Raw genomic sequence first — 13,231 nt, forward strand, 5'->3', positions numbered from 1 at the left:
CATCATTTAAACAAAACAGAATGTTTTAGATTCAGTTTTAATTGCTTTATTATCTCTATAATTAAAATAAATAAATTACAAAATAGTCATTGTCCATCAATCATGCCAATCAAAAGAATCTAACTTGATGGTAGATACACTCCCTTATGGCTTGTATCAGTTGAGTAAATACCATGTCAGTGTAAACAAACTACGGTATGGTTCCCCTTCCTTTAAATATGATTTTATTATTTGCGTTATAAGTGTTTGATGGTGTAGGGATAAGGCCAGGACCACCGCGAATTCTTTTTTATAAAATTATTTTATTCTTTCCCATTTTTATCTCAACGGAAGAGGAGGACATGCGACACTTAAAAATTATAGAGGTAAAAAACAAGTCACATCAGTGCGTAATTTATTTATCTTTTTTACCTACACCTTTCAACAATCTCCCTTGAAAAAACCCACTATCCATTATCCAATGTTTTAGGATGCAGACATTAGGGTCTATTTAGTAAGAGATTTTAAGTAAAATTATTTATATTTTTTAAAAATAAATGAGGTGAAAAAATATGTAAAAATATATGTAATGTTTAAACATTGAAAACTGTTATTTAAATAATAGTAATAAACCGACCCATAAATTTCCTAAGAAATTATTAGGAAATTGTGTTGGACATGTCATTAGAGCACGGCTCCATAAATTTTTTTAGGAGGTCATTTAGAAAGTTAAATTAAACAAAATTTAATTAAAAAAAAACTGAAATATATTTAGTTATTGACAAAAAAATAATAGTCGCATATACATAAAATGTTACAATATCTTTCTATGAGTTTTCATATTTTGAAATTATCACATGATAATTCATTATTAATCGTTATTATCTATTATTAATGTGGGTAAATATGACCATTTTATTTTATTAAGTTTGTATAACATTTTTATTTTTATGCAATTATTACTATCTATTTGTTATTGTTTTTATAAAATATTTTAAACTAAATGACAAAACTCATCCCACTTGCACTGTATGAATTATTAACTAACACAACCACATATATCTATACATTAATAATACACTAAGTGTCTACTTAACTAATCAAATGCTTGAATCTCTCTCATGAATCCCATCTCATCTCTCTTCTCTATTTGATTATATCGATATATCTGATTTTAAGAGTAAAGAGTGAGTGTTTGCTAGTTGTGAGTATATGTCTGATATGTGCATTATTATTATATTTTTTGTTATAAAGTAATTTGTGTGAATATGTGCATGTATATTGTAAATATAATATAACTTAATATAATTTAATAATCAAGAAATACAGAGGGTTGTATGCATGTATGTGTAATGTTATCAAGTTCTAATAATTTCTTGTTATAAAGTTAGTAATTTGAGGAAAAAAAATAGTAAAGCTAATATGTGATCAAGGTGTGTAAGATTTAAGTCACAATGTACAGAATTATTTTTAATGATAGATTAAACAGATAGAAAAATATTATATATATAATATTTTTTTAATAAAAAGTCGGGTTCATTTAAACCCCTGAAATACATCTAGCGCGGCCCATGCATTAGAGTCTCAGAAGCACCGTTGGCCCTATCAAATTTTAAAGTCACTTTGAAATGTTAGCAAATAAATAGATTTTTATTCTTTTTAATTCAGCAAAAAGAAGAAGAAGAAGATTTTTAGTTGTAGATATCCGCGGTGACTTTGACTTCTACACACTTTGATCTTAGGCACTTCAACAATAGTTACACTTACATACTCATTAATTATTACATTTTCATGTAATTTATAAATTTAAAACCTAATAACATTTCTACTAACAAAACAAGGTAGCATGAATCATTTTTGAAGCTATAAGGGATCAAAACGGGGTGAAAAATGTAACTTTGAAATTTTCAATAATTTGTATTAGATTTTGATCAAGACTATTCTTAAGATTTTTTTATATTGGGTAATTACTTATATCTTTTCCGAGTAATACAAGTTCTTGACATTTATTTGTATTTATAAACTTTGCATTTTCTAAAATAATTAATAAAAATTCATTTTACGGAGAATTGGTTTGTGATATAATAAAATATTTTCATTTACGGTGCATTACACACCATAAAAGTTTTTTCAAAACATTTTCATGAATGTAAACAAACATCGAAAATGTAAACATTTTTAATTACCTGCAAAGATAAAAACATTTTGTGATATAAAATGCTTTATAACTAAACAATAGAGCATACAATTTAAAAATATTGCAATCATAGACACGTAAACTTTCAAAACAAGTGGTGAAATATAATCAACAACAAACATCCTTTTCTCAAAAAAAAAAAAAGAAAAAAAAGAAAAAACAACAAACATCCTGAAATTAGAATTAAGTGCAATACCTAGAGATGAAAATACCCCCTCACCACTCAAAATTTTTTTTCACCACTTTCACTTTATTTTTTATAATTTTATTTATTTTTTTGATACACCATAATTTTATTTATTTAATGAATAAGAATAAAAGTTATTTTTTTAAAACTTTTCATCTCAGCCATTAAAGAGTACTGCACCAAACACCTGATCTCAATCCAACATCCACCATCTATTGGCAGTAAAGGACGATCCAAGAGGGCCCTAGTGCCACCAACTCCATCTCACATAGTACAGCTTAGGCTACTTATGGTTTTTTTTTTTTTTTTTGAGAATAGACTTGGGGCCTACTTTTGTTTTTTGAGAAGAGACTGGGCCTACTTGGTGGCCCGAAATTTTGAGTTTAAAAATGTATGATGAGTAAAACTAGGATCATATAAATTAACACAGGCCTTAGGAAGGGTGGCTTAGTTGGTGGGGGATCTCGCATACATGCATAAAGTCCCTCGTTTGAGTCGTAACGGATATTATTTGGGGGTGAGTTTTGTATTGTGCCCATCCGCAGGCTCTCTTAGGGTGTTAGGGTAAGGTCTGTGGCTCTTCAGTCACAATAATTATGACTTAATTTAACATTCTCTAAAGAGGTGCTTCTATTAGGTTACACCTTAAAGAGTAAGACACATAAAATCGCCCCTATCCCCCTTTTCGTTCGTAAAAAAAAAAAAAAAAAAAATTAACTCAATTTTGTATTATAATTTGCACAAAATATCTGTTATGTTTATTTATGTGTCCCTGGTCCTATCATTAATCTTCTAATATTACCCTTTCATAAAACAACAACAAAAGGAAGTTTCGCCATGTTTTCCTTTTCATTGTCCACTCTTCATTCACTATTGATGTGTCAGGATAAGGACAATAAAAAAGAAAGAAAACATTCAGTGATCCAAGACACAAGATACTTGTTTTGGGTAGCTATTCACCGTCAGCACCACGTATGCGCTGATTAACATAATAATTGTAGATAGTCGCACTGATTCAGCACTGGCTGCAGTCTGCGTGTCACAGCTGTACACGTGTGGGAGTACATCAATTTCAAGTTTCTTTAGAAAAATCTTATAATAATTAAGCACTTATACGTAAATTTTGTGATTAGGATTATTTATGTGAGGGTTTATGTGGTATATAAATTATTAAAGAATGTAATAAAATGGAAAAAAGCACTTTATTATTGTGTTTGAGAATTTATAAAAGGATGAATACAACAAAAGGAAATATCCAATTTCTCAATATGTGATAACATTGACATTTTATATCCATTTTTTTGAATGAATAGATTTTTTTTCACTTCTGTGGAGCAAAACTGTATTTCACTCCCACAAAATCCTTGGAATAAATAAAATATTTCTTAAAAGTTAAAACATATTTTTAATTCCCTTCATTTTCTTCTCCTCTATCTTTGACCATTCACTGGTGTTTGTTTCATGGAGTCTTAAAACTCTATTGGAATGATGGATTTATTGAATAATGGATTCTTGAAATTATATTTTCCTTTTCCTTTTGAGGATAATTTGAGAGTTATAAGTAGGAAAAAGTGATTTGAATTTTTGGTTCTCTTGCCAAAAAAGAAAAGAAAAGAAGACACAATAACACTAAAATATAAGATTCTTGGGTTGAAATTAATACCGCAACTTGTTGTGTATTTAACAAATTAAATATAAGTGTAATATTTTTATAAAAAAAGATGTAAGATTATAATATTGACAAAATTTGATGAATCAAACAATCTATTGTGGTTTCTCCAAAAAAAAAAAAAAAAAAATATATTGTGAAATTCTAATATCATATTATAATAAGTTCCAGTTAACCCAATTGATAAAAATATTTTGTTCTCTAACATAAAATTATATATATATATATATTCATATCATATTTTAGGTGATATACTAGAAGTTGGTAATGATTAATGTCGATAGAAAAAGTAAAAAGCTTAATACGGAAAAAGTAAAAAGCTTATAATAAAAAAACATGATAAAAAATGTAGAAAAATTGAAGCCCTCACTATTGATAAAAAAAAAAAGCGAGTTTAGAATTTTAGTCTTACAATTACAACTATCTTACAAACTATTGATATAATAAATTTTTATTAATTTTTATCTAAACCCATTATCACTTGCCTCAAATTTTTTTTACTTACAATAACTGCTCGGCTTGTAAAAAAAGTTTGTTACCTTTGCATTTTTTTTTTCCTTTTTAAATAGTCTCCAGTCTCCACTCCCGAGAGTGGACAGTGTCCGCAATTTTAAAACGTGGCTACAGGCGAATATTATGTTATATATATACGTCCCCCATTTATTTATTTATTTTTTTGTGGAGAAAGCTATACGTCTCCATTTGTTTTTATTGGCTATACGTCTCCATTTGATTTATATATATATCTCTCTCACTCAGTCTATAATATAAACTTGAAAGTTGAGAGTTGAAATAGTTTCCATTTCTTGTAAAGAAAAGAAAGGAAAGTAAAATCACAGACTGAAAAAAAAAAAAAAACAGAGAGCTCTCTATTTGCAACAATGGCGTCTGATCATCAAGGAGTCGTTGGTTTCGTGAACTTGGACGACATCAGCCTCGACTTGGCCGCTTCTCTTCTCCGCTCTGGCTACGCTGTCCAGGCATTCGAGGTTGTCTTTCTTTCTTTCTTTCTTTCTTGGTCGATGAATTAGTTGTCTGGAAAAAACTGTTAGAGAAGTAAATGGAATTCGAAAATTGAATTTCTTGAATTTATTCTCTTTCTTGTTCTTCATTTCTGTGCCTAAGTGGCCAAAATGACCACATTGTTATTTGCTTTTTTTTTTGGTTTATTAATTTATTATTTTTAATTTTTAGAAAATATACTGTTGTTTGTTAGAGCAATATTAGGCGCTCGAATTTTCTTTTTTGTTTTTATAACTTTTTATTTTTGGGTGGTGAGTCGTGATTGGAGCAATATGATTTTTATTGTTTATTTTTACATTTGACTTGTGAAAAATTATGTGTAGGTAGATTTTTTTTAATTTATTGTATTCGCTATGGTCCGTGATATATGCATAATGCATGGGTGATCAATAGCTGTCATTTTATTCCGTTGGAGAAAACCAGCCCACTTACGTGTATTTGAAGTGTCAACCATATGTATATATGCACACACCACGATGATGATGATGATGACGATGATTAGGCAATTTATGTACAACTAAAACGGCCTATGCCCATGTGGTCGGCTCAATGGACTTGAAGGATGTGCTCTAAATCTAAAGGTTCCAAATTTCATCATCACACTATCAGTCTAGGGTGACCAGGGTGTCGCATGGGCAAGGAGTTTAATAAACTGGCCAAAGACTGGGGTGCTACTTCCTTTTATACATATACAGAAACATGGTTTCTGGAATTGATTCAAGTTCAACAATGATATCGTAATGAATGAATTAAAACTATAAGTGTATTGAACAAGTAATTAGTCTCTAATTATTTGTGAGGAGGTTACTAATTCTCTTTGTAATAGAAATATGTGTAGTAATTTTAATTTTTGATTCAACTTGAATTAGAACAGGGCATGCTCTGTATTTAGGAATGGTATGGTCCCTTTGCTGTATGAGTAGCTGGTTTTTGCTGTGGATTGGTTTTTGTATTTTTGTTTGTTGAACAAAAAAAAAAAAAAAAATAAATTAATTTATCTATAATTACAGTATGAAAATATAAGATTAATGGTTTTGGAAAAAAAAATTATAAAGTTTGATTATTTGAAATGAACAAATATGATGATGATATTTGAATTGGTTCTCTCTGGTAAATTAAAAAGTTGAATGGACTGGTTTAATTTTCTTCAATTCTAAGAAACTTTAGAGGGTCAAATGGACTGAAAATGGCATTTGTTTAGTGTTGAACTGAATGAATTAGTCTGTTTCTAAAATATCGATTTTGGTAGTTGTGTATCCCATGTAAAAAATTGTAACCAAATGGAAATAATTAATCCTCGAAATCTATGATATTACTCAATTGAGATTCTTAGTCTAGTTATTTAGTTATGAACTCTTTTGTAAAAAAAAGGAGGAAAGTAAATTTATATGTTATCGAACTAGTAATTTGCTCTTACCAACTGGCCTTTGTAGCTAACCTAAAGGAGGATGAGGGTTTCAACCAATTGGATTGGAGGCAAGGTTAAGCATCTAACAATGTGCTGACTTCTTGGGTACTTGCTAGATTTTTGCTTATCCCACCTCTATGATGCAATTAGCATTTTAGACTTCTAGAGTTGCTTTGTTCCATCAATTGCTATAACAATGATAAACAAAATAAAAAAAAAATTCTTCTTTGTTGGTTGTTTGTGTGGGTTGCTTCAAGTTTCTATAAAGTGAGGAACAACTTAGAATGTGGTATTTCCCATGTAATTAACAAGTAAATGGCCTCTAAACAGGATTATAATCAATCAATCAAACTAACTTTTTGTATCTCAATGATTAGGTGTGGGAAACTTAAATTTTTTGTTACTTTTTAATCAATAAAATATTAAATCCTTGTGTAAAACATCATAATGCATTCAAGTGATTGATTTAATAAGCCTTGCTTTTTATATACTACGTGTTGTAGTTGATAGAGTAAGCCTTTGAGAGTTAGAACCCCACCCAGAGTTGCGAGTTGATATAGTAAGCCTCTTTTCACATGGACTACAACACTAAGGAAAATATTGGCAACGGGTAATTAGAGATTCAGGGCAATTATAGCTGTGAATTGATGTTGGGTAGTTGCTACTGTTTTGTTTGTTTGGTGACACTTGAGTAGTGCCCAATTCAGTAGTTGCTATATTGGAATCTTGGAAGGGGAAGTTGAGCAATCTTAGGAGTGGGGAAGTTTGGATTTAGCACCTTCATGCCTCATGTGGTGAATCACTGTGCTTTTAAGGGAAAGGAGTTATCCTTGCTATCTTAAAGTTCTCTTTCTAAAGACGCTATAAGAGTTGACTTCCAATTCCTATATTTTCTCCATGGCTACTTTCATGGAGTTTAGTCGCTAAGTTTTCTATCTCTGTTCTTTTTTTTTTTTTTTGGTCTTTGCTATTCTTTTGTATACATCCTGTGTACTAGGATACCACTTTATTTTGCTCCTTTTAAATGAATTTCTATTACTAATAGAAAACAAACTGTTTAGCATGTTTGAATCATGAACAAGAACTCCAATTGAATATCTTAAACAATGAAAACATTAGATTGCAAGAACAAGGAGGTCTATATTTCAATTAGTGTTCTAGCAACAAACGATTGAGCTCTTGATCCTTTCAGGCAGTGAACAATGTGATGAGTGGTTAACTCACAGTAATAATTTGACTTGGTTATCAAATAAAACGAGTGTGGGTTACATTCTTGAGAATTGCCACTTCATGCAAAATTGTTGATGGTTGGGACTGCAATAGATGTCACACCCTAGGCCCTTGGTTTCTCTGGGCCAACATGGGGTACTGTTCTTTTAATAATGAGTAATACAAATGGGCAAATGGACTGATAAATGTGCATTTTTTTCTTTTTAGATAAATCTCAAAATTTCTGAATCATGTATGTTAGTTAATTTTTAACTTTTTTAAGGCAAAATTTATTAAAAAAGTAATCTTAAGGCTAAAAGAAAGGCTATCTAGTTTTTGTCTCTTTTTCATTATGCACTATGTATGTACTTGGTAATCAGTTTGATATGTCATCCCGTGAAAAGATAATTTTATGTTGGGGTAATTAATTTAATGTTTCATTGCAATTTCTCCATTTGCAGATATATGATCCTTTGATAACTGAGTTTTTGAAACTTGGGGGAATAAGATGTGCTAGTCCTATGGAGGCAGGGAGAGGTAAAACAATCATATTAATGCATGTCTGTGATGATCTAGATGCCTATTTTTTTTGTTGGGTAATTATAATCAACTGAGCTGCACATGACTGACAATATCCACAGTTGGTATATTCTGTATTTGTTTCTGTTTTCTGAACAGAGGATGATGGCATCTTGATTCTACCTATGGCTTGAAAGTCTTGTTCCACCTTGCCACTTGTCAGTTTCAATATTTATAGTGAAATGTTCTCATTTCCAACCTTGAATAATGGGATATGCTACATTTGACGAGGGACAAAGTTCATTTATTATGAATATTAGCAAAAGTTCTTTATTATTTATTTATTATCATTTTTTGAGGAAACACACACACACACACAAACCTTTGCAGAAGTCAATTAAATAATGTTCTCGGTAAGAAAATCTTAAATTCTATTGACACCTACTAAGAAGTGGTAAAAGTAATTTTAAGTATGTTATAGGAAAAAATTACAAAACCTTTAGTGGTCAATTGGAAAATTTTTGATACAGTTCAAAGGACCAATTTGAGAAGACAAGTGTTAGTTGTTAAAGATATTGGGTTTATGTTAATGTAATGGCCCAAGAGACCCAATATATTGTAGGTTCATTGTAAATGACAATTGAGAATGCAGTATAGATGTTGCCCCTACGGTTTTTATCTCGTGGATGTAAGCCGTCAAGCTAAATCACATAATCATTGTGTTCTTTCTCTTTCTTGCTTTCATTTCTCTAATTTATTTTATTCTCGTCTTTCAGCATTATTAAAGAAGGATGGTTTGAATAATAGTTAAATTTACAGATTCAAAACAACTTAAGCTTTTGGTGCTAGTGTTAATTTGGTATGGTATCAAAACAAGTGGTCTTACATTGAACCATGTCTTCACTCTAGCTACTATTGTAAAAAATCCTACATGTTGGGTCACACTTATTAAGGTAGAGTCTACATGTGGGGGGAGGGGGGAGGGGGGAGAGTTAGAATATTGGTTAATGATTGAATTTCACCTTTTCCTATCAGCTTAAACTTTTGGGACTAGTGGTAATTTATCAAGAATACTGAAACGAAAAATGAGTGCTACCAAGTGATGATTGAATTTAAATTTAGAGTGTGTAGAACAAATAATAAACCACATAAAATTCTTGATCTGAAGGCACAAAGACAAGACTGATATTTAATAGGAAACAATGTCTACCTGATCCCAAATGAATTGGCTTTTCAGAAAAAAAGTCTTCTATGGAAGCTTTATCTCTTGTCTGGTATTGCATGGTTCTACTCAGCAAGAACTGACCACTCTGCTAGAACTGGGAATTATTCTCTTGAAGCTCATCCTCTTCATCAGAAAATGATCTGCTTGCCCTAGAATGATGCAGTTCAATCAGGAAATCCCATTTCATTGGGCTGTTTGATACAATCGAATAGAAAACCCAAGGGTGTCATATTCTAGGAGCTCAAACTATGTGATGAAATAAATCCTCTATCTGTTATGGGTCGAGGACTCCTTGTCTCCCTTCTTCAAACTCCGATACTCTATGAACTTTAGATTAAGTTTGATGGCATGTGCCTTTTGCTCCAATTTAGTTTATCAGGTTATACCTCGAGGGCTTCCTGTTAGAAGCCATCTATTGAACCAAAAAGCTTATATCATGTGTTACTATTATCTGCAATTGTTTTTTTTTTTTTTTTAATATCTTTATACCACCAAAAGTTTCATGAATTTGACTATATTCCTATTAATTCTAAGTTTTCAGATGAACCCAATCTCAGCATCACCATCATTATTATACTTTGTTTAACGAGTTTTGAATCCTTGACATATGCAAATGATGAAAATGTATGTTTTGTGTCTTAGAAATGTCTGCCTGATGCTTTTCCTGCTCAATATTTCCTTGCAGGTGTTGCAGCTTTGATTGTGTTAATATCTCATGCAGATCAAATAAATGATGTAATTTTTGGTAACGAGGGTGCTTTGAAAGGTCTCTAGGAAGCTTCTCCACATAATGTGTAATATAATCACCAGTCTCTTGGTTGATATATGAAATATGTAACTTTATGGATATGCAGGGTTGCCCAAGGATGCTATCATCATTCTCCACTCAACCATATTACCTTCCTATGTCCAGAACCTGGAAAAGCGCCTCACAGGCAATTTACACCTTGATATTTTTTCCTTTATACTATGGTTCTCTGAAAAATGCGTTCTTATGAGTAAAATTTATGTTCAATTCGGTTGCGGAGAAGACACCATTATAAAATCTGAACTTTTGTTTCTTAAGTCAATGTTACTGAAGCTCATGTAAAGAACACATTATCTGCTATAGTAGAAAAGAAAGATATATAGTAGACTGTTTTTAAGGGGCTGCAATCCATTAAAGAATCACCAGATGTGTGAACCTTATGGCATGTACACACAAGTAAACATTTGTTGTTTTTGTATATTTGACATATCGTACATTTTTTTTATTTGGTTTGCAAGTGAGGAACCCTCTATGTCTCTCTCAAACACACACAGTAGATAATTTATCCTTTGTCAGCAATCAATGTGATTTTAGGTTTATGTTTCATGTGATTCATGCTCATATGTCAAAGGAATGTTCCATAATTGGGAAATGAAATTTGGATGTCAGACTTCTATTCTTTACCTATGTAATTTCTTTCTGTTTAAAAATTTTATCTTCAATTAGTAAGAAATTAGGGGGTCACTCCTAATTCCCAAGCATGAAACCAAGTTAGCTCAGGAACTGAAGGTTTCTATTATGTACCAATCTTCTATTTATGATCTTTATGGTTGCTTTCCTTCTGGGACATAGCCCTGATATTGAAATTTTTGCTTGCATCTGCCTGTATATTTATCTTGCAGATGATTGTGAGACAGCTTATCTTGTAGATGCACATGTCTCTAGGGGAATGTCTGAGCTGTTAGGTGGAAAAGTCATGGTAATGTTATGTCTGTCTTAACATTATATCTTCTTTTTTCCCATATTGATTATTTGTAAATGTAAAGATCAATTTTTGTTCTTGTTAGCAGCTAGTCCATAACAGTAAGGGTTCTAATGTTTTTTGAACTATTCAGATTATTTCATCAGGAAGGTCAGACGCCATTGCAAGGGCTCGGCCTTTTCTCTCTGGTAGATCCATTCTTGGTCTAATATGGTTGTATTAGAATATTGTTTTGTGTACCCTTATATATTTACTTTTTATTATAAATGTTAATATATCATCTGTGAGTGTGTTTTGTGAGCAGCAATGTGTGAAAAGCTTTACGTTTTTGAGGGCAAAGTTGGTGCTGGAAGGTGTGTTTTCTTCTTTGCTTGCAAACCTTCTTTTCATAATCAAGACTGCTGTAAAATTGTATTGGCTTAATCTAATGGTTTTACTAATAATTTGGATAGCCAATGTAAATTTTATAGTAAAAAAGTTAAAAATATGCTTAACAAGCTTGTTAGTTGCTGAACGAAATTTCCTTAATTTAGTTGTTAGAGAAGTGACCTAAATTGATATTAGAGGTTTTATTATGGTAGCTGATGGTGTATAAAATGTCTTTTTAAATCATGGTTTCGTTTTCTATTGCAGTAAAATTAAAATGGTTAATGAGCTGCTTGAGGGCATTCATCTTGTTGCTTCATTGGAGGCCATTTCTCTTGGTGTCAAAGTTGGTATTCATCCCTGGATAATATACAACATCATTTCTAATGCTGCTGGAAATTCATGGTGAGTCCTTCTAATTTTTAATTTAATTTCTTTCTTTAATAACTGAAATTCATGTTCTGAAGTCCAAATTAGAAGCAAGCTTAAGAATGAGATGCTGTATATTCATGTAGCTGGTTCTTTTTATGAATTTTTATTGGGCTTTTGAGTCTCAAGCTATATGTGCAAGAACTTGAAACATGTCTTTAGGGATTGAGATTTTTTTAAGGATAATATATAACATTGTGTTATGGGGATCCCTGATCCCCTCTTATTTTCATTCTAGTTATGGAGGTGCTGAGTAAGATGATCAATAGGGAAATAGAGGATGTTCATCTGATGGGGTTTACAGTCGAGGGGAGTCATGGAGATATCCTGATATCCTGATTGTATCCCATTTAGTTTTTTATTTTATTTATTTCTTTATTTTTTGTGTCTTTTTTCAATGATATGATTATCCTTTGTGGGGAAGAGATGGAGAAAATAAGAATGTTGAGAGCTTTTTTTTTTTTTTTTGACTGGTTTGAAAATAAATTTGGGTAAGAGAGAAATTTTTCTAGTGGGTTCGTTGGATGATATAGGAAGTGGCAATGACGTCATGTTGGTTCATTACCTATGACTTGGGTCTTCCATTTGGGGCTCACTTCAAGTTGTGGTATCTATGAAATGTTATCATTGAAGGAATGGAGAGAAGGTTGGTTAGGTTGTAAAGATTATATCTTTTAAAGGTGGTCTACTCGCACTCATTAAGGGTATGTTGTCTAACTTACCTATATATTTTGTGCCCCTATTCACTATGCTAGATAATGTAGCTAAAAGATTGGAAAGCTTTAATAGATTTTCTTTGGGTAGGGTTGGGGGAGGAGAATAAGATTCATCTTGTAGATTGGGGCATTGCTAGTTTGCCTTTACATAAAGAGGGTTGTGGATTAAGAAGATGACTACATTTAATTAGGCATTATTGGGAAAATGGCTTTGGCATTTCAGCCAAAAGAGTGATTTACTTTAGAGGAAGTTGGTGGGGGGGGGGGGGGGGAACAACAAAGCCTTAATGCCAAATTTTTTCGAACCATCTATGGATCCTCAACAGATTAGTAAGGATTGGCCACATGTATTCTTTTCTCCATTCTACTATATTTGAAGTCATACCCTCTGTGTCTTCCTTAATTGATAGCTTAATTGACTTGTCAATTTTTTTTTACTATTTCAACTAATGTTATTTTTGGTCTTCCATTACCCTTAATCATTTCTTCAACTGGAATCATCTTACTCTTTTTAACTGATGCATTAGTTGCTCTCCTTTGTACATGACAAAACCATCTCAGGCGACTCTCCTTC

At 31.5% G+C, this 13,231-nt stretch overlaps 1 protein-coding gene across 3 annotated transcripts in view; it reads left to right on the forward strand.

The window, feature by feature from the left end:
• Nucleotides 1-4,710: 4,710 nt before the first annotated feature.
• Nucleotides 4,711-13,231, forward strand: part of LOC142631655 (uncharacterized) — a 60,160-nt gene continuing 51,639 nt past the window's right edge. For 2 of the 3 annotated variants that reach the window (XM_075805879.1, XM_075805880.1), the window contains exons 1-8: nt 4,711-5,021; nt 8,134-8,209; nt 10,102-10,182; nt 10,271-10,351; nt 11,067-11,143; nt 11,280-11,334; nt 11,451-11,499; nt 11,780-11,917. In XM_075805879.1, coding sequence (XP_075661994.1) covers nt 4,914-5,021; nt 8,134-8,209; nt 10,102-10,182; nt 10,271-10,351; nt 11,067-11,143; nt 11,280-11,334; nt 11,451-11,499; nt 11,780-11,917 — 665 coding nt within the window. In that variant the 5' untranslated portion in view covers nt 4,711-4,913. Of the gene's footprint in view, nt 5,022-8,133; nt 8,210-10,101; nt 10,183-10,270; nt 10,352-11,066; nt 11,144-11,279; nt 11,335-11,450; nt 11,500-11,779; nt 11,918-13,231 lie in introns of those variants that run through there. The other variant, XM_075805881.1, reaches the window with a different exon arrangement.

This window comes from Castanea sativa, chromosome 4 (genome assembly GCF_040712315.1).
Source record: "Castanea sativa cultivar Marrone di Chiusa Pesio chromosome 4, ASM4071231v1".
In the NCBI taxonomy this organism is placed as follows: Eukaryota; Viridiplantae; Streptophyta; class Magnoliopsida; order Fagales; family Fagaceae; genus Castanea; species Castanea sativa.